Source organism: Elaeis guineensis, chromosome 7 (assembly GCF_000442705.2).
Source record: "Elaeis guineensis isolate ETL-2024a chromosome 7, EG11, whole genome shotgun sequence".
NCBI classification, from domain to species: Eukaryota; Viridiplantae; Streptophyta; class Magnoliopsida; order Arecales; family Arecaceae; genus Elaeis; species Elaeis guineensis.
In genome coordinates this window covers 4,120,004-4,141,021 of record NC_025999.2, presented here as the reverse complement: position 1 = coordinate 4,141,021, position 21,018 = coordinate 4,120,004, and the positions used below count along the sequence as shown (strand labels likewise).

At 48.4% G+C, this 21,018-nt stretch overlaps 2 protein-coding genes and 2 long non-coding RNA genes across 6 annotated transcripts in view; 3 read left to right on the top strand and 1 right to left on the bottom strand.

The window, feature by feature from the left end:
• The first annotated feature begins 186 nt into the window (after nt 1-186).
• On the top strand, nt 187-1,447 carry LOC105049192 (xyloglucan endotransglucosylase protein 1). Its single transcript, XM_010928757.4, has 3 exons — nt 187-549; nt 642-835; nt 919-1,447. The coding sequence occupies exons 1-3, from the start codon at nt 277-279 to the stop codon at nt 1,298-1,300; spliced, it is 849 nt and encodes a 282-aa protein (XP_010927059.1). The 5' UTR covers nt 187-276; the 3' UTR covers nt 1,301-1,447.
• Nucleotides 1,448-7,636: 6,189 nt separating this feature from the next.
• LOC140859123 (uncharacterized) lies at nt 7,637-8,272 on the top strand. The gene is made up of 2 exons (XR_012142607.1): nt 7,637-7,704; nt 7,848-8,272. It is a non-coding gene; the product is annotated as an uncharacterized lncRNA (long non-coding RNA).
• A 650-nt stretch (nt 8,273-8,922) lies between these two features.
• Nucleotides 8,923-10,211, bottom strand: LOC105049190 (xyloglucan endotransglucosylase protein 7). Its single transcript, XM_010928756.3, has 3 exons — nt 9,918-10,211; nt 9,632-9,825; nt 8,923-9,521 (listed from the first exon to the last, which is right to left on the bottom strand). The coding sequence occupies exons 1-3, from the start codon at nt 10,209-10,211 to the stop codon at nt 9,119-9,121; spliced, it is 891 nt and encodes a 296-aa protein (XP_010927058.1). The 3' UTR covers nt 8,923-9,118.
• LOC140859122 (uncharacterized) overlaps nt 9,403-21,018 on the top strand; it is a 15,496-nt gene continuing 3,880 nt past the window's right edge. The window contains exons 1-4 of one of the 3 annotated variants that reach the window (XR_012142605.1): nt 9,403-9,542; nt 9,653-10,517; nt 11,271-11,403; nt 12,009-12,104. This is a non-coding gene — a long non-coding RNA (uncharacterized lncRNA). The other 2 variants (XR_012142606.1, XR_012142604.1) reach the window with 2 other exon arrangements.

Genomic DNA, 21,018 nt, shown 5'->3' with positions numbered 1-21,018 from the left:
GCCCAATGATCTCTTATTGGTCTTCGTCCCACAAGAACTAGTACCCTCTGGAAGCAAAGTTCCAGAAGCCCATGGCGTGCTTACACCTGGTGCCAGTTCATCTTGGTCCAACTTTCTCATGGCCATCCCCCTAGGAAACCCCCCTTGGAGCCTTTCTTGACCTTCCCCCTCCCCTTCTATATATATCACCAGACATCATCTTACTTCCCATCTAGTACTACTGCATTCTGCTCACAAGTCACAACTTTAGACTTCCATCACTGCTCTGCTCCAGCCATGGCCTCCTCTGTCTGTTCTAATGCTATCAATTTCTTGCTCTTATTGGCATTAGCCAGTGTCTCCTTCGCTGGTAACTTCTACCAGGATGTTGATATCACTTGGGGTGATGGTCGTGCTAAAATTCTCAACAATGGCGAGCTTCTGACCCTGTCTCTTGACAGGTCCTCTGGTTCAGGCTTCCAATCCAAGCAGGAGTATTTATATGGGAAGATCGATATGCAAATCAAGCTTGTCCCAGGAAACTCTGCTGGAACTGTCACTGCCTACTATGTACGTTTGCTTCTATGGCCTATAGCTTCCTTAGTCCTTCTCACCTTAAGATCAATGTTAGGGACTGAAATAATTGTTATTTTGTGTTATAGCTATCGTCGCAAGGGGCGACACATGATGAGATCGACTTCGAGTTCCTCGGTAACCTCAGTGGAGATCCTTATGTAGTCCATACCAATTTATACACCCAAGGGAAGGGGGACAGGGAGATGCAGTTCTACCTCTGGTTTGATCCCACCATGGACTTCCACACCTACTCTGTTCTCTGGAATCCTAAACACGTTGTGTAAGTTATCAAAAAACTCCAATACAACGTACTCTTTGATGCCATCTGGTTTCTGATGCATGATTTGGTTTCAATCATATTAGATTCTATGTGGATGGAACACCCATTAGAGAGTTCAGGAACAGAGAGTCGTCTGGCGTGGCATACCCGAAGAACCAACCAATGAGGGTCTATTCGAGCCTGTGGAACGCCGATGACTGGGCCACGAGAGGCGGGCTTGTGAAGACCGATTGGTCCAAGGCGCCTTTCACCGCATCATTTAGGAACTTTACTGCTGTTGGATGTGTGGGGGGTTCTGGTGCCTCCTCCTGCTCTTCGGCTAACAACACATGGATGTGGCAAGAGTTTGATTCCAACAGTTTGCAGAGACTGAGATGGGTGCAGCAGAACTACATGATTTATAACTACTGCACTGATGTGAGGAGGTTCCCTCGGGGGCTTCCTCCTGAATGCTCTCTAAGTTAAGAGGACCACACTATGATCAATGAATGTAAAATGGATGGTGTATATGTTGTGTATTTTGTTTTCCCTCTCTTCTTTTCTCTGGGCTAAGTTCACTCATGTATATTGATAGTTACACTGTGATCATTGAATGTAAGAATGGATTGTGTATTTTGTTGTCTCTTTCTTTTTTGGGGGTTCACTCATGTATATTGATAACAAAGCCATTCTAAATAAAAGTTCCTGCAATATATGTTATTACAGTTCTTTTATAGCATCAAATATATCTTGTACGAAAAATAGACATTTGCAGTGGTGGCCTTGTTTGATTATTAATAAAATATTATTTGAGTTTTTTGATATTTAAACACTGACGTTCTCATCAGGCTAAATATTCAAATCCATAAAAATTTATTCATAAATATCACAATCGGCCCATGATCAATCTTAATAAACTTATATTGTAATGTTCTTTAGTTTATATAGACTATAAGTTGGACCAGCTTTGATACCATTTCTATCGATCAGCTTTAAATTTATTCATCCCTATGAGTTAGATATACTTTTGAACTTAAAAAGGAAAGATTTGTGTCTCAAGTCACCTATATATGTGTCTAAACCAACCACTCTTTTAGGTTGTTTTGCATGAAATAAAAAATACCTATACATATATGACAATTTATTTGTCTATTTTAGCAGTCCATGCTTTGCAGGTGATTGACACTAACCAAAATTCACTTTTGCAAAGGTGGTTCTTGCCTATGATTTATACATGGCTATCATGCTGTAGTTGAGGTCAATGATGCTTACTTGTAAATATGGATATTTGTATTTCTAAAGTAATGTTAAGTATTATATTTTATACAAACTCTAAACATCCTATTTATCGAGATATCTCATCGAATAGGAAATATTTCATCCATAATGCAACTTTGTTGATAGACAAACTATGTCGGGGAAAGAGAATCTATATCCAAGTATAACACATTCTACCAACAACTCAACCCACCTTAAAAAAAAAAAAAAAAAGGAGAAATGAAATAGTTTTAAGAATGCTACCGTATGTACTTAGAATATATTGAATAAAGTTTAAGAATATGAGGAATCCAAGTGTTCATTTGAGGCTCAAATGCCAAATTTATACTTAGCTGTTCTGAAAAAAATGGCGATGCTAGGTGGTAATTTATCAAACGGTAGTGTCTAATCGGTTATCAAAAAAACGGTAGCGTCTATCTTGTAATAGGACAAAGAAACTTTAGCTCTCTCTGTTGCAATATCCACTAATATGGTAAATATCAGACCCCTCGTTTGCTTATTTCAACATGATAATGGAACATTAATAGGCTACCGATTGTTTCACCACAGGTTACTTTGAGGTTCCGTAATCTCGTTCTCTATGAATTGGTTAAGATTTCAAAATCTAATCATTTTTTTTCCTATTTTTGGTCTTTTATCGAACAATCTAGTGATCAATATGTAATCTTTTTTGAGGTTATATGATTTTTTTTTTTTTTGGTAAAGTTTGAGGTTATTGTAATGGTTGAGATAAATGAATATCTCAATAACATTTAGTTGAAATAGACCCATCAATTTTAAGGCTGATCGGTCTAACCACAAACCAATACACACAAAAACGGATATATATATATATATATATATATATATATATATATATATATATATATATATATATATATATATAATATCTTTTTATGTGTTGGTTCATGATTAAACTGACCTATTAGCACGGTAGATCAGATCCAATTAAAATTTTGATTTCATCTGAGCGGTAGTATTGCACCAACGAATACTATATGGCATCCAAAATTAGAGGTGGCAATTTTTCAATCCATTGGATGTCCAATCCAACTCAATCCGAATGGGGTGAGTTTTATTTGATTCGATTAAAATCTAAAGTGGATATGAATTTTAGAAAAAATACGAAACAAATTCAGATATAAGTAATAATATGCTCCGCTCTGAACTTGCCCAGATAACCCTTAAATATAAATAACACAAAGCCCAATCCACGATCTAAGCTTACCTACTCGACCGTTGCAAATCTGTACCCGAAATCCCTAGGTCCCTGGCCATCATCTTCTTGATTTAGCTGGTGGAGGTGGAGGTGGAGGTGGAGGCGGAAAGCGGAGTAGATGGAAACGAGGCGAGCAACGACATGGGAGTGATGGCCGAAAGCTAGGAGGATGGTGAGGTGGTCGGGGGGTTGGGGGCTCTGACGAGGTGGCAAGGGGGGCCTGGAGGACCGCTGCTGGGTAGAGGAGGAGGGGAGAGTGGTGTCTAGTGTCTAGGAAAAAAGCTATATTCGGCCATCATCTAAGCTTTCTTCTTCAATCAACAAAACCCTAGCCATTGTCTACGTGAGGAGGAGGAGCAGAGGAGAGTGGCTTCGATAAAAACCCTAGCCATCGTCTAAGGCTTTAAGCTTCCTGTTGCATCAGATTCTTGACTTGATCGTCAGAGGATCCTTGTCTGAGACTGAGACTCCAGATAACCGATGGGTGGAGGATGATTGGCATCTCCCCATTGATCAGTGCCAACCGAGAAATGGCCCATAATGAAGAGTTTCTAAAACGAGATGCCTCCCTTTGAATCATGCGAAAGTCAACTTTCTCTCCTCCCTAGCTATTAATAGCTAGATAATATAGCAACATCATTTTCAAAAAGATGCCCTCTTGACTCCAAGTGGGCATACGCCCTCTATCACCTCTTATACTTCCATCCTCTGAATTCTTTAAGCCTCAAACTTGAAAGTAGGGGCATATGTTCGGGAGAATATGTTGGCCACTAGAAGCTAATAGAAGTGGGGGTCTCTGACCCTATTAAATGTAGTGTACTCTGAGTACTATCTGAATTCTATTGACGACTGGCCTGAAAGTTCGCCGATCAGATGTTCTAAAGGAATGCCTATAAGAGAAAAAGACTGATATAATACTAAGATTATTGGAGGGAGGTATCCCACTACAGCCAGAGCTCGCCTTCACCAACTACTTGGAGGAACTGATCCCCCTAGGTGTTCGACATCGTCTTGTCTGCTTCGATCTCTGCAGCAAATACATCATCAGGAGACACGAATCCTTGGCTGCCTACTTCGGAGAATGATCAAAAACCGAACAAATGATCTTCGCTTAGAGCTTGGGCTGAGGAACACCAAACGATTCTCTATGTAGATCTATTGGGCTCCATTATTCGATCGCGTCACTCTGTCCCTCAGTCGCATCACCATCCCTTCCACAGTTATACGTCGAAAGAATTTATGGCCAGAGATACTTAAACACCTTACATGGTTATAATGACCCTTGTCCTCTCACCGTGGACTTTAATCCTCCACTTTTTGGAGAAGGGACCCTTGCCAAAATTGCTGCACCGACCCCCAACTTAGCCACGAGTTCTGACACCTTGTTAATTCCTACGTTAGCTGATCTTCCCCAAGCTGGTGCTCAAGTGTCAGGCATTGAGCCAAGACCTGACTATCTCCAAAAATTTTGAGTCAATCTTTATGGCTAATCAGTCTTTGGATCATATGCTATTACAACTTTACAACTTATCGTATTGGGAGGCTGACCTTTTCTCAGACCCCACGTTTTGGGTTAAACCAACCCTTAGGTCGCACTAAGCTCCGCTTGTCTGACCCCCTGCTGACCTTAGATGGTCCGCTCCGAAGGATCTTCTAGTCTTCTTCTTGGCCCCCAATCTCTACCACAGTCAACCAATGGATAGACTTATCTGAGCGAATCGACCGATCCCCTTGGCCAATAGCATCCGACGATGAGGATATTCGTAAGCTCTTAGGCTTCGGCGTGCTAGACAACAACCCTCCATCTACAATACAGATCAAGACGTGCCGTTATAGTTTTTATCTGTATGAGTCAAGTCAGGGTACATCCTCTTATGCCATTATCTCAATTACGATCTACGTGCTGGATAAACTCACATCACCTGACCCCCCTGATTGACTACATGCCGCACAGCTCCGTGTGATAGGATAGTTGGAATGACTTTTCGACCCTCCTCACTTGACTTTAGTTCCTCCCATTAATGAAAAAGCAGAAAAGACTCTCGGGGAATGCACAAATAATGAGCCATCTGGGCATCAGGCTCGAGATCAGGAGAAGCTCAGTTTTGGCATTATCCTTAGGGATTCTAAGGCAATCGTTACCCCTAATCGAATCTTGGGTCTTTCACTATTATAACCTATCACTCTGATGGTGGCCCCTATCATACTGACCCTCTAAATATGACTCCCTAAAAAGTCCTCTGATACCTACATTCCTACCCCTAAGCGGGTTCGGACCAACTGGCTGACCCCCCTCCTGACCGAGGCTCTCCATCTAATAGTAAGGACCTCTTGGCCTCTAGACTTCGACGTCAGAGGAGGGATCAGGCATTGGACAATAGAACAGGCTCAAGGATTAATTATGATTCTTATCCAAACATGTCAAGTCAGGATATATTGCCATCATTTCACTCGTCGCCCACACACCTACCAAGCCCATATCACATCACCTTTCTTGCCAACTGTATGTTGGCTAAAGATCCACTTGCCAACTGACACGATCCATATGATCCATTACGTCACTAATTTTTTTATAAGTAGAGGTAAAGAGGAGATCCTTAGGTACGCGCGTGTGCCCATCATATTTGTGCCCTCTTGAGATTTTTTCTCTTTCTCCTTTGTTGCACCAGATTTCTGACTTGATCATTGGAGGATCTTCATTGGAGCCAATTTCAGTTGGGACTTATTTTGCAGGAACGCCGCTTTGATGGTCCCCCGCCTACTCCAGCTGTATTTGTATGCGGTTGGAAATCTTCCGCAACACTTCCCATTCGGTTGCTCCAAACCTCTGACTTGATTGAGACTCTTGTAGATAAGAAAATCCTAACTATCGTCTATTAGATTGATTTTTTTTTTTGCTTTTCACTTTCTTTTTTCTCCTTTTGAAAGATCTACAAGGAAGGAGAGCCAAGAGCTAGGGAGATCAGAGGGTTTTCTTAGATTTTGGTGGAGACTATCGAATTTAGGGTTGGAATTGGGCTCAGATCGAGTCAAGCTTCTGGCTCAGTTCGAAATAGTTTAGGTCGGACTTGGACTTAATTATAGAGCCTGTTTATCTTCCGGACAGGGTTCGGATATACCTTTGGTCCAGTCCGGACCCGAGCTCGAATTTAAATCCAATTAATAGTTCAAAAAATTTGATTAATAGTCTCATCAAGTCCAGTCTTAAATGGGTTTAGCCTGATCAATAGGATCAATTAGCCAGCATCAACTTTAAGCCTTAAAATTTCTAACCCATCTCTCTTAATTCTTAATTTCCTATGGCTGGCTGGCCGCTCGACTCTACCCTCTCCGACCTCAGTCCCCGCCTCATCCCCTCCACCCTCCTTTACGTTCTCTTGTTCGCACACTCGCCACCGCACTCTGCTTGTTCTGCTAAGCCCAACCCCTCCTCCCCTCCCTTCTCTCCGACCACCGCCGTGCCGCTCTGTCGCTAAGAGGCCCAAGACCCTCCACCTCCTTCTCTACTCCGATGATCCACATCTCGCCCTCCACTTCTCTCTCTCCCTTCTCCTTTCCTCCCTCCCCAACCACTCCGTCAACGCCCTTCTCTGCTCTCTTGCCTGTGCCGGCTTCCTTTGCTCTGCCATCTCCCTCTTCTGCCTCTCCCCTTCTCCCTTTGTGTTCTTCTTCAACTCCGTCCTTGTTGCCCTCCTCCGCTGTGGTCGCACCCACGCCGGCAATTCTCGGTTCGATGCCTATACCACAGCCGAACTCCATGCCAATCAAGGCCTGTCTCCTCTTCTGCCTTCCACCTCTTTCATGAGATGCCCTGCCATAGCTGCCAGCCCGACCGCAACACCTACGACATCCTTCTCGATGGCCTTCGTCGTACTGGTGAGCTCCGTACTGTTTGTAGCCTCCTCGACTCCATGCAGATTAGAAAATCCAGTGAACAATTCAGACCAAAATTCTTAACCCAAACAGATAATTCAGATTGGTCCGATTGGGTTCGGAACGGGCTTGAGCTTAGATGTGAGCCAGATTTGATCCTGAATTTTTAAAAAAACTTAGGGCCTAAGTCTCGTTGAAACCTGAAATTTTTTTTTAACTTGGGCTCGAATGGAGGTCTGGCCTGGCTCAACCCATTTCTAGTCCTAATTGGATTAGAGAGGGGATTTTTGATTAGAATGGAAGGGTTTTGAATCTACTCGATCCGGTCCAACTTTATCTCCAGCCTTATTTTTCCAATTAATTTGATCCGTAATGAATATAAAATAGATATAAATTTAAATTTTTTATTAATAAAATGAATATAGATATTGATCGATTCGGACTATTATCACCTCCAGCTAAAATCCTCGCCTCCGTGGATTTCATGGAGAGAATCGGAAATGCCAAGGGGGCTGGAATGGTAAAAACAGTATTCCCATCAGCACGGCCGGCTCCTCCCGATTTATGAGGAGATATTTCTCGAGTCGCTCGCCAATCACCTTGAACCACGTGAAAAAAGCCAGCTGTGTAATTTTCTTTGGTGATGGATTTTTTTTTTAGCAGAATCTCAAGCAAAAGAAGGACGCGGCTGGTAGGGAGAGGCGGGCGGGGGAGGAAGACCGAGAACGAGCTGGTCTCGCAAGCTGTACGCATACTCGTACCAATCGTGCGGTATATGCTTTGCCCAGGACTCGATGCAAATCCAGCAATGTATATATCTCTTAATGAACATTCGTCACTTGTTTCTGCTAACTGACGAGGTAGAGAATCAAAGAATCAACGGCGATAAAATTTAGAGTTAGGTTCTCCTTCCATTGCTTTCGTCATCATTCTTATCTATCTTGTTATTATTACATCATTATCACCAGCATCACCCTGTCGCCATCATCGTGATTGGGATTACAAACTGTTTGCTGGAATGCTTGTGACATGCTAGCTAGAGAGACATTCTGGTTATATAATGTTGAAATGGTTGCGCATTTGCTTTATGCCGATGGTTGAGCTCTTATACTGGCGTAATGTTTTATTTACTCTAGCTGGTAATGTGGTTCTGGTCAACTTAGTGTTGAACTGAGAACGAGCTGTGTTCCCTTGTGGGGAGAATAATCTTTGTTCCTTGGCTAGTGGCCACTTAAAGATAGGAATAATTGAGCATATCCCATTACCCCTTGCCCAAGTACTTGGCTCAATGATTCAAAGAAAGGACTCTTCTCTCCGTAAAACATGTAATATGTTTGATTGTCTTGTGTTTAACAATGTCTAGTCCTTGTGTCAGCCATAGGCAATCTTTTGAGCTTGGACAGCACTCAATGACATCACCTACAACACAATCGATGAAGTTGCTGCTGAGCTCGTATCGATACAAGATCATCCATTAGATACAGACCATAATGGTGAACCCGCTGTTATTTATCATGCGGGATAATTTTTATTTTTGTTCCCATGTTTCATGATAACTAGTTCAGATTAGTCTAATTTTGATTAAAGGACATCAAAATTTGAAACCAATTCACGCTTCACTTGCTATTTCTGCATTATTCTTTCTTTGCAGTGGTGGCAAGTTCATGTTCTCATCTTTTTCTTCAGTTATACGCTTCATCGCAAAGCAGTAATTGAAAAAGAAACAAGTGAATAAATATCTGCTAAACTTTTGAATGCAACACCTATATGGTGCTTTCATTCAATTCATGGTATCACATTGCAATGAGAATATAATTCCGCATATAATGCTATCTGTCTAGGACAAAAAAGACACTAAAAGATATGTTGCTAAGATCTATATATCTAATAATGAATGAATTAAAGAATGATCTTCGCTTCTTTTTCTTCACTCTTCAGGCCAAGGAGCACTCTGGAGGCAGGCCCTGAGGGAAACGCTTGAGATCAGTACAATAGTTGTAGATCATGTAGTTGTTCTGCACCCATCTCATTCTTTCTTGGCTTGTGAAATCCAGCTCCTGATTCCACCAGTCATCGCTGGCCGAGTCAGTGCTAGATTTCTTTGAAGGACAGTTGGAGGCAGCAGACGACCAAACGCATGCATCGGCTTTGAAATTCCTGTATGAAGCAGTGAAGGGGGCTTTGGTCCAGTCGGTCTTGACGCGCCCCCCCTGCGTAGCCCAGTCATCAGCATTCCAGAGGCTGGAGTATATCCTCATAGGTTGGTTCTTTGGAAATGCGATGCCCCTCGACTCCAGATTCTTGAAATCTCTGATTGGTATGCCATCAACCATGAAACTGAAAGTATGATAAACCATGGTGAGCATAACATTCAATTGTTTTTTTATAAGATAATTGATTGTTCATGATATGTAGAATAGAACAAGTCGTAGAATTTGATGACTTACATTATGTGTCTTGGGTTCCAGAGGATAGAGTAGGTGTGGAAATCTTTGGTGGGATCAAACCAAAGGTGGAACTGCATCTCCCTGTTCCCCTTCCCCTGAGTGAAAACATTGGTGTGGAGCGTATAAGGATCTCCACTGAGGTTGCCAAGGAACTCAAAGTCAATCTCATCATGAGTTGGTCCTTGTGAAGACAACTGCAAGCATAAACAAATCTTAAGCCACTAGTTCCTTGAACTCCAATTAAACTACAAACTTGAGAATTTGTGTGGAGGCAATATGTGCTTACGTAGTAGGCGGTAACAGTGCCGGCAGAGTTTCCAGGGACAAGCTTGAGCTGCATGTGAATCTTTCCGAAGAGATACTCATTCTTTGATTGGAAACCGGAACCGGAGGCTTTGTCAAGGGAGAGGGTTAGGTGCTGCCCATTGTCAAGGATCTTAGCACGTCCGTCGCCCCAAGTGATTTGGAAGTCCCGGTGGAAGTTGCCTGCAGAGGCAATGGCCATCAAAGAGCATGCAAGAAGAGGGAACAATAATGCCATAATGGCACCAGCAGAGGGAGAAGCAACAGAGGGCGCCATGCTTTGAGATTACTGAGTGTTGGAATGGCTGTTGTGATGAGAGTGAGGAAGAGAAACTCAGGCTGCTGGCTTTTTGTAGCTGAGAGGATGAGACAATTGATTCGCTGGTGGGATTTAGGAAGGGAAATGGATGGTTCTGCTGGGAGCTGGCAATGGACTGGAGACAGGTCTGGAGTGTGAGGTGACACAGTTGTGGTTAAGAAGAGGAAGGTGGGGAGCTGTTTCCTTGCCATCAGCTTTTGGCGTATCCAGCTCCACAGGTTGTCCCTCCCTGCTGCCTTTGTGCACTGACTTGCCAGTCACCAGGTAGCATCTCGTCTTTATTATTTAATCAAACAGGCTATTACTTTAGTTAAGCTAAGGAAGCATGGATCCTATGTGGTGCATGGTTTGCACAACATAGTGCTCGTTTGATAGCTGTCATCATGGAGACAAATGGCTATCATATAACTTAGCCTTACATGCCATAACACGGCACATCATTGTTGATAACCATCCATCTTCTGATGATGACTGTCATCGAATAGAGTATAACACTGTGCATTGCAAAAGGTGCACACAGAGGATCCTAGGTCTAAGCTATTGCCTATGATAATGTTCACATGGTAAGGTTTTTCATTATTTTTGAGCTGTGGCCAATTTGGCTTCCAAAAGTTGACCGGTACTTGACAATTTCAGATTATCTATTTACTGTTTAAGTTTTAATAGGCATGCGCAATCTGATAGGTGTTTCTGAGATTGCTACGTATGGTCTCATTCGGCAGTAATTTGAACACCTTGACATATGCTAAACAAACATGAGAGATTTTGAAACAACATGAACACTAAAGTTAACTTCTAAGAATGGGAGGAAGATAATTCATCAAAATAATGAGACCAATCTGAGATTGTTTTGGTTTCTTAAAAATCTGATATTATTTTGGCATCGTTATTTATTTGTAATTTCTCCAAATAATTTATTCTTATTCATAAGCATATTACTGTCTTTATAAACTCTTGCATACAAGATGAGCCAAGCTGTTTATTGCACTATTTGAACCTGGCTTGTTTATGACAAAGGGGCATCAAATACTCATCTCGGGCTTGACTGAGTCTGAACATGTGCGGAAGAGGCTTTGGTTCGAAACATAAAGGACTGCAGTATCAAATCACCAAATTGTCAAATTATATTAACAAGGAACGAGTGGTCTTTGTAAGTTTTAAGTGCTCAGTTTAGTCTTATATTTATGAATAGAAAGCAAAAGACGAGTTTCTGATAGAAATACATTTAGATCGTTATCTGAGAGTGACATAATCTGTTGGATATATGCTATTGACGTGATTTTTTTTTTCCTGAAAGAAATTATTGAGGTGGTTGTTATTGCTTATTGAACTGACTTTTGATAAGATTAAATCTTTCTTTTGGTAACTTACCTCTCGTGGAAAGTAATCCTACTCTTGAAGGAGGTTATCGGGTAAATAGACATAATTTGCTTGATGAAAATAAGAGTCTGACCAATGCCTTAACATTATTATCATATTATGTTAGCCTGCATTATATAGAAACTCAGTGACAGATTTTGGCAGTGACTACTTGGCATTATTTTGATATTACCTTGGACTATGACTAAATTTTTGTTATAAAACCTGAATTATCTAACGAACCTGCACAGGTCCGAAGAATATGATAGTTTTTATGATGTATGTACAGAATGAGATTTGCTTTCGGCAGACTTCGCAGTCTATTCTTATTCTTTTTCAAAAAAAAGAGGCCGGGTAACACTAACACAGTCTACTGACTGATTAATAACCATGTAGATGAACTTCAGGAATTGGAGGCGTAGGCTAATAGATTATTTAAGATATGGCCAGATGGATGCTTAGAGCAGTTCCCGTGCATCGAAAGTGGAACCTGTTGCGGCCAATCACCTCGTCGTCCGATCGTCGGGGATCGTGCACCTGCAAAATGAGAAGTCCATACTGACCGGAGGCGGCTCCGGCGGGGACCCTCCGACGGTCAAGTCAGAGAGGTGACTGGGCAACAGTGAAATGAACACAGAGAGCTCAATCGAGAGAGAGAGAGGAAGGGAGAGGAACGAGCCTGTGGTTTTGGAGTCGAGAAGTGGACTGTCCCCCCCTGCACTGTTGCTTTCCCCGATATATATAGTGGAGCAGGTATGGCGCCGTCATTAATGGCGCGGACAATTGAGGAATTGTCAACTCACTGTAGACTGTCAGAGTCGCCGTAAAAGTGTCATGTCGCCGTGGGGCTGTCAAATCACTAGGGTTGACAATGCCCTAGGCGAGATAATGCCCCTAGGTGGTAGTGCCGCATGTTGTTGGCAGAACTGACAAGCTCTGGCGGCTGTACGGCGACCGGAGGAGTCGACCGACCCTATGTCGGTGGCTAGCTGAGTGGCGTCGGGCCCCTCCGTTGGTCGGCGAGTCTTACGTGAGTCGGCCATCAGGCTTCCAGATCCAGTCGGTCGGGAAGAGTACGTCCGACCGACACATCTCAGTCGGTCGTGGGCCGATAATTGGCCGGTGATGGCGTCCGTCGGTCGGTCGCTCCGACTGTAAGTCGGTCGGTCGGTCCCTCCGGCCATCGGTTGGTCGGTCGGTCTCTCCGCCTGTAAGTCGGTCGATCGGTCCCTCCGGCCGTAAGTCGGTCGGTCGGTGGGTATTCCCCAACAGTTGCCCCCCTCCACTCCTGAGTCAGACGGTGAGCTGGCGGATGCTTTTATTTGGGCAGCAATCCCAGGCGACTAGGAGTGGATTCGTCGCATGCAAAGATCTGACCGTACCGCCGGTTGATACGGTGTCAGGCGTCTCATAAACGCCGAGTGATTTGCTGGCGTCAGACGTCCAGTCGGCGTCAGACATCCCGTCCCATCGGCGTCAGGTGTCATGTCGGCGTCGGACGCCCCGCCGTGTCGGACGTCCCGCCGGCGCCAGACGTAATGCCGGCGCCAGACGTCTCGTCCCATCGGCATTAGGTGTCATGTCGGCGTCGGACGCCCCGTCGTGTCGGACGTCCCGCCGGCGCCAGACGTAATGCCGGCGTCAGACATCTCGTCCCATCGGGAAGGGGAACCGCCGTTCCCGCCGTCCCTTCGGGGATACGAAACGTCGCGGCCTTTACGCCACGTGGCATGCGGCCATTGGGATGGGTTCGGTGGAGCGGATGGAGGCGACGTGGCAGGATCTGAAGGCAGGTGCGTTGAACCGTCGGACCGACGGATGGCCTGGATGACGCCACGCGGCAAGATCTGGGGAGTCTTCGTTGGCCGTGCCTTCATCTCGACCGCCGGGGGGCACTATATATACAGAGTCGCCCCCACTTGGTTTTTTTTTACCCTCCTTATTTTACTGTCGAAACTCTGCCCGCGTGAGTCCTTGCTCCAGGTATTCTCCCGCTCCACTCTTCGTTTGCAGTTCCTTCTTCTTCTCCTAAGGGCCATTGTCATCTTCCCCACCTTCTTCTTCTTCTTCCTTGCCATCTATTCTGAATCCATGGCTAGGGCGTCCCCACGAGGTAGTCGATCGGGAGAGCCGACCAAAGACACTCGGTCGACCCCGGAGGTGGAGGTTTCTTCACTTTCGGGGCCGAACGTCGATCGGCTCCGGGAGCAGTACCGCATCCCGGAGCAGTTTCGACTGTTCGCCCCTGGCGCCGATGGTCGGGTTAATAGCCCGCCTGAGGGCCAGGTGGCCTTCTACTTGGAGGACCTCCGGGCCGGCCTTCGATTTTCGGTTCCGGAGTTCGTCCGAAATATCTTCGACTATTACGGGCTGTGCCCGGCACAACTCGCGCCGAACTCGGTTCGGCTGATAGTCAGTTTTGCACTTTTGTGTCGGCTTTTGTCGATCGAACCTCGGATCTCCCTTTTTCGAGTCTTCTTTGTCCTCCGACCCCACCCTAAAGCCCGAGGGTGGTGGTACTTCGTCCCTCGGAAAGGGCTCTCTTTCATTACTGGTCTTCCATCGTCCATTCACGGATGGAAGAATCAATTTTTCTTTGCGTCGTCTTCTGCTTCTTGTGGGTTTCCCGTCCGTTGGGGGAATCCCCGAACCGAGCCGAATGAGAACAGTCGGGTGGAGGCTGATGATCGGGAGGACCTCCACCGGCTGAAGGACATCTCGGTGCCGAAGCAGAGCGAGCTTGTCACCGAGCAGGCCCTGTACGACGTCGGCCTTAGCCCGGTCCCCCGTTTAGGTCGGTTTTTCATTTTTCCGACACCTCTTTCTTCTTTTTGTCTTTCCTTTCTGGCGCTGACCATTTATCGTCCTTTTCAGATATGCCGCCGAGGACACGACTGACGGCAGCTGACGTACGTCAGTACGCCGTAAGGAAGAGGCCGGCGCAAAGCGCCGGGCCATCGCAGCCTCCCAAGAGGCCCCGTGCGCCTCCGCCGAGCGAACCGACTGGGTCGGAGGTGGAGCCGGTGATTGCACTGTCAGCGCCGACAGTGCTCGTCGATGTCCCGTCCGAGGGACCGTCGGTTGAGGGCGCCGCTTCACCCGACAGACGGGCCGCTGAGTCCGCAGATGGCGCGTCGACCGCCCAGCGGGTGGATGACGACCGGGAGGAGGCTCGCGGACCCGAGCGACCGGCGCCTGCCACCGCCGCACCGTCGACGGAGACTCGATCGGGCTCAAGCCTGCCGTCGATCTCCGGCGTCAGGGCCTGGGCGTCCGGCCGAGGCAAGGCCCCCATGGCGTCGGGCGACGAAGGTCGGTCGGCTGGCGGAGGATCGACCGACTTTTCGCTTCTCGAAGGTGCGTCGGGCCTGGCCAACCACGACTTGGCCAGGAAATTGTGCCAGGCGCTCCTCCTTCCCACCGACATCGATGCAATGAAGAACCAGCGTGTGTCGACATGCTGTCTTCATTTTACCCGATGATGATTCGGGTGAGTTTCTCTTTCCTTTGCTTTTTAATGCAGTTTCTCATAGATCCGCTTTCTTATCGGTCGGTTCCACCTTGTGCAGCTGGTCTTCAACATCTCTGAGCTGGAGGCCGGATATCGAAAGTTCGGCGAGATGCGCGCGGCGTGGAGGGACAAGGTCGGAGCCCTTGAAGCCGACAAAGTCATCCTCGTCGATCAGCTGCAGCAGTCGGTAGACCGGGAGGGCCGACTTGAGGGGGAGGTCTCCCGACTCAAGGGGGCTTTGGCGTCGTCGGAGTCGGAACTTCAGTTGGCCAAGGACGATGCGAAGAAGAAGTCCCGGACCATCCGTCGGCTCCGGCACGAGCGAGACGGCGTCGCCAAGGAGCTGGAGGCGGACTGCGAGCAACTCCGAGTAAGTCTCGAAAATCTCGCCAAGGCCGAAGAAGGCTTGTCCGTCGCCCAGGCCGACGCAGACATCGCGAAGGCCGAGGCTGAGTCGACGAAGGAGGCTCTGAGTCAGGCCGTTGAAGTCTTCCGGGACTCGGAAGATTATCGAGAAGAACTTCTAGAGAGCGGCTTCCTCTCGTACCGGGTCAGGTACGAAGATGCTCGGGAAGCCATTCGAGGCTTGTACCCGAAACTAGATCTCAGCAGCATAGTTCTGCCAGAGTCCGAGGCCCCGGCTGCTGAGGAAACGGCCGAACCAGTGTCGGAAGGCCTTTCCACCAGGGCGGAAGCCGAAGAGGACGCAGAGCGGCTGCCGAAGATCAGTCGGCCCCGACTGCAGAGGTCAGAGCGGATCCGCCGACTATCTCCCATCGCCGTCCAGTGGAGGATGTCGACTCCGACGATTAGTCGGTTTTGTTTTATGTTTTTGCTCTGACTTGTAATCGGGCTTCGGCCTTCCTTTGTAAATCTTATTTTGATCTTCAATGAAATCAAAGTTTTTGGACTTTAAACTTTTTCTCTGCTTGTTTTCCTTCGTGCGTTGTAGAATGCCTTCGTAAGTCGCTAACTCATATAGGTCGGTTAGGATGTTCGGCAACTCGTGCCGTCACGAACGTAGAGTAAGTCCCGACTTTGGATCGGCCCTAGATAGTCAAGGTCGCCAGTCGGGCTTCCTTTTCCCGGTCGTGAGTCGGGCGCGCTCGTTGAGTCGGAAGTCGACTGACCGCCGGCGGAAGGCTTGGCAGTCGGGTCTTTTCCGACACGTTCGGTCGGTTGTCTTGTGGCGCGTTTAGTCGGGGAAACGGCGACAAGTCGGATCCCGATGCCCTTGCGTTGGGCATTCATGCTGTGCCTCTTAATATATGGTGGTAAGCCGAACATCGTCCGGTCGACCGCAGCGCGGTCGGTAAATCATGAATGCGACTGAGGTTGCATTGTGCGATAGACGGTGGTAAGCCGAATACCCTTCGACCGGCCGTAGCTTGGTCGGGAGTCGCGACGTCGGTCGCGTAGGCATTTCGCCTTTCTTTGGTCGGGACCCGATCGGTATGTCGGCCGATGGCCTGGCCCGAAAGTTTGACCGTAGAAGGAGTGTCAACTCCCGTTAGTACAGATGCATTGGTCCTTGTAAGGGTCCGATGTGTCGTCGAAGGTCGAAGGAGTGTCGACTCCCGTCCATATGGGTGCACCGTCCTTGTAAGGGTCCGACGCGTTACCGACGATAAGGTCGCCGGTTTCAGGCGGATACCAAGTCCAAGTCGGTATGTCGGGGCTTGGGCTTGGTGAGCGCCGATCGTTAGTCGAAGAGTTAAATCTCCGAGATTTCAAACCGGATTTGTATTCCAACTGGACAACTACAAAGTTCATTGGTAATACAACTTCAAGTTGTCGGCGTTCCAAGTTCGGAGAATGGGTTTCCCTTCGAGGGTCTCCAGCCGGTAGGCTCTCGGACCATAGGTGTCTACTACCTTGTAGGGCCTTTCCCAATTTGGAGCCAACTTCCCTTGGTCCAGGGGTTTCGAGACCTCTGCCTTCCTCAGGACTAAATCACCAGCCCTGAAAAGCTTTGGTCGGACCTTGACGTTGTAATACCGAGCGACCTTCTGTCGGTACGAAGCCATGCGAATTTGAGCCTCGTCTCGTAGTTCGGGGAGGAGGTCTAGGTCAGCCCTCCGACATTCAGAGTTGTCCGGCTCTTGATACCGCTCGACTCTTGAAGACGGCAGTCCAATCTCGAGCGGGATCATTGCCTCCGTCCTGTAGGCTAAGCTGAAAGGCGACTCCCCGGTCGGAACACGGGGGGTCGTTCGGTAAGCCCACAGAATGGAGCCTAGCTCGTCGACCCAGAGGCCTTTGGCTTCGTTTAGTCGGGTCTTGAGTCCGTGAAGCAAGGTCCGATTGGTCACCTCGACTTCGCCGTTGGATTGTGGGTGCCCGACTGAAGTCAGTCGGTGTGTGATGTGGAACCTGGCGCAGAAGTCTCTGAAGTCTTGGTTGTCGAATTGCCGCCCGTTGTCGGTGATGATAGTATGCGGCAACCCGAACCTGAAGATGATGGACCTTTAGACAAAGTCCTCCATCTTCCGCTCGGTGATCTGTGCCAAGGGTTCGGCCTCCACCCATTTGGTGAAGTAGTCGATGGCGACAACTATGAACTTTCTCTGACCCGACGTTGGGGGAAAAGGACCGAGAATGTCGACCCCCCACTGAGCGAAGGGCCATGGAGCGACAATAGGAGCAATTTGGCTGGCCGGTTGGTGCTGCACGTTGGCGTACTTTTGACATGGTTCGCACCTCCGGACCATCTCGACTGCGTCCTTCCTCATGGTAGGCCAGTAGTAGCCCTGTCGCAGGACCTTGTAGGCCAGGGACTTGCCCCCCAAGTGATTCTCGCAAATTCCTTCGTGCACCTCTCGGAGAGCGTAGTCGGCGTCGGTCGGTCCCAAGCACCTAAGCAAAGGGAGGGAGAATGACCTCTTGTATAGTCGGCCGTCCATGATTACATATTGGGAGGTCGACCATCGGAGCCGCTTGGCCTCCGCGGGATCCTCGGGGTCGATCCCGTCGGTCAGATACCGAACGATTGGGTCCATCCAGCTTGGTTCGGCCGTCAGCTGCTGTATTTCTTCGACCCGACCGATGCTCGGTTGCTCGAGGGTCTCCACAAACGTCCGACCCAAAGAGTCGAAGGCCGAAGTCGCCAGTCTGGAGAGTGCGTCGGCACGGGCGTTCTCTGACCTAGGGATGTGGAAAATTTCAAAATACCTGAGGCGTGCCACGAGATCCTTCGCTTTCTGAAGGTATTTGACCATAGTCGGATCTCGTGCCTCGAATTCGCCTTTGACCTGCCCCATGATCAGTTGAGAGTCGGAGAATGCCCGGAGGCTGTCGACGCCCAGTTCCCCCGCCATCCTCAAGCCAGCGAGGAGTGCCTCATATTCGGTTTGGTTGTTGGAGGCCTTGAAGTCGAATCGGAGGGCGTACTCGGTGACCACCCCATCCGAATTCGTGAGCAGGAGCCCGGCCCCGCTCCCCTGAGCGTTTGAAGCCCCGTCGATGTGCAGTACCCAGGTGGAGACCGGATCTGGTTCGAAGACCGCATCTCGTCCCGGGTCTTCAGCTCCCGACCCTTGGTCGGTTGTCGGGCACTCGACGATGAAGTCGGCCAAGACCTGAGCTTTCAAGGCAGGCCACGGTCGGAACTGAATGTCGAACTCGCTAAGCTTCATCGCTCACTTTGCCAGTCGTCCAGATGTATCCGGTCGGCGCAATATCGCCCTCAGGGGCTGGTTGGTGAGCACCACTATGGTGTGAGCCTGGAAGTATGGACGGAGTCGTTGCGCGGAGACGGTCAGGGTGAAAATCATCTTTTTCGTCTCCGAATATCTGGCTTCGGCGCCGTGGAGCACCTTGCTGATGTAGTAGATAGGCTGATGGGTTCGGTTCTCGTTTTCTCGGACGAGCACCGAACTGATCGCCTCAGAAGATGTGGCCAAGTAGAGATACAAGGTCTCCCCGACCTGCAGCTTTACGAGCAGCGGCGGGAAGCCAAGTACTTCTTCAGGTCTTCGAAGGCCCGTTGGCACTCATCCGACCAAGAAAAACCATTTGCCTGACGCAAAGTTTTGAAAAACGGGAGGCACCTTTCAGCTGATCGAGAAATGAATCGGCTAAGAGCGACGATTTTTCCGTTCAGCTGTTGGACCTCCTTCTTGGTGTTCGGATGACGCATGTCGAGGATTGCCTTTATTTTCTCAGGGTTGGCCTCAATCCCTCTCTGAGAAACGAGGAATCCGAGGAACTTCCCTGAGGTCACCCCAAAAGCGTACTTGGTCGGGTTGAGCTTCATTCGGTGTCGTCGCAGGGTGCGGAAGGTCTCCCCGAGATCCTGAACATGATCGGGATCTGTGCACTTTTCACCAGCATGTCATCCACGTACACCTCCATGTTGCGCCCGATCTGATCTTTAAAGATCTTATTGACAAGTCGCTGGTAGGTGGCACCGACGTTCTTCAGTCCGAAGGGCATCATCCGATAACAGTAGAGGCCCTTGGGAGTCACGAAGGCGGTGTGCTCCTCGTCTTCAGGCGCCATCCGGATTTGGTTGTATCCGGCGAAGGCGTCCATGAAGCTAAGCAATCAAAATCTGGACGTCGCGTCCACCAGCTGGTCGATCTTTGGAAGTGGAAAGCTATCTTTTGGGCAGGCTCGGTTCAGGTCGGTATAGTCGATGCAAATCCTCCACTTCCCGTTGGCTTTTTTGACCATGACAACATTGGCGAGCCAATCGGGATACGTGGATTCTCGGATGAAGCCCGCTTCGAGTAGCTTGTCCACTTCTTCGTCGATGGCCCTCTGCCTCTCTGGAGCGAAGGACCTTTTCTTCTGCCTCACCGGCCTCATCGTCGGGTCGATGTTGAGTCGGTGGATTATTGTCTCCGGGGGGATGCCCGACATATCTGCTGCCGACCAAGCAAATATGTCGCATTGGCCGTCAGCAGCTCCGTCAGTCATCGTCGTTCGGGGTCGGACAGTTGAGACCCGACCCAAACCTTCCGATCTGGGTTTTCAGCTATCGGGATCGCCACGAGCTGCTCGACCGGCGAACCCCGTTCTTCCTCCCCCCGTTGGTCCAACTTGTCGATCGTCAGGGAGCCCTTCGACTCGTCATTTTGAGTGGAGATCTGGAAACATCGTCGGGCGAGCTGTTGATCCCCGCGCATCTCTCCGACCCCATTTTTGGTCGAGAACCGAACGAAGAGATGGTACATCGAGACGATTGCCTTGAGGGCGTTCAATCCGGGTCGTCCAAGTATGGCGTTGTAGGCCGAAGGAACCTGGACGATCGCAAAAGTTAAGTGGACCGTGCTTTGTCGTGGTTCGGTGCCGGCTGTCACGGGCAGGGTAATTTCTCCCTCTGTCGTGACAGCGTCTCCGCAAAGCCGATCAAGGGCATGGAGACCCTCTTAAGTCGGTCGATTGACAGTTGCATCCGGGAGAAGGTCGAGTAAAACAAAACATTTGTCGAACTTCATTATCAACAAAAATTCTTTTTACATCATAATTCGCTATTGTTGCCGAAACAACAACAGCATCATCGTGGGGAGTTTGGATGCCCCGAACGTCTTCCTCCGTAAAAGTGATTACGTCGTCCGGGCGCGGCTTTTTCGTCGGCTCCCCCCCCGCGGATGTCCCCGGGCCCAGCCGCTTGGAGATCATGTTGATGACTCCGGCCGTCGCTGATTAGTCGCCGCTTCTTCAGTCGGCTTGGGTCGTCGATCGGCAACTGGTTGAGTCGGCGGACCCTTCCAAAATTTACCGAGATACCCCCGTGGATGAGAGCTTCGATCTCATCCTTCAGCTGGATGCACTGCTCGGTGTTGTGGCCGTGGCCTGGTGAAATCGGCAGTACTTCTGACGGTCGAGGCCTTTTGCCTTCAGAGGCGGAGGCCGTCACAGGTATTCTTCCTTCTCGATCTCCATTAGAAT

Coding starts and splice junctions, on each gene's coding strand:
- LOC105049192 (XM_010928757.4), top strand. CDS start 277: ATGGCCTCCTCTGTCTGTTCTAATGCTATCAATTTCTTGCTCTTATTG. Junction 550..641: donor GAACTGTCACTGCCTACTAT/GTACGTTTGCTT, acceptor TTTGTGTTATAG/CTATCGTCGCAAGGGGCGAC. Junction 836..918: donor TGGAATCCTAAACACGTTGT/GTAAGTTATCAA, acceptor CAATCATATTAG/ATTCTATGTGGATGGAACAC.
- LOC105049190 (XM_010928756.3), bottom strand. CDS start 10,211: ATGGCGCCCTCTGTTGCTTCTCCCTCTGCTGGTGCCATTATGGCATTA. Junction 9,826..9,917: donor GCACTGTTACCGCCTACTAC/GTAAGCACATAT, acceptor TTATGCTTGCAG/TTGTCTTCACAAGGACCAAC. Junction 9,522..9,631: donor TGGAACCCAAGACACATAAT/GTAAGTCATCAA, acceptor TCATACTTTCAG/TTTCATGGTTGATGGCATAC.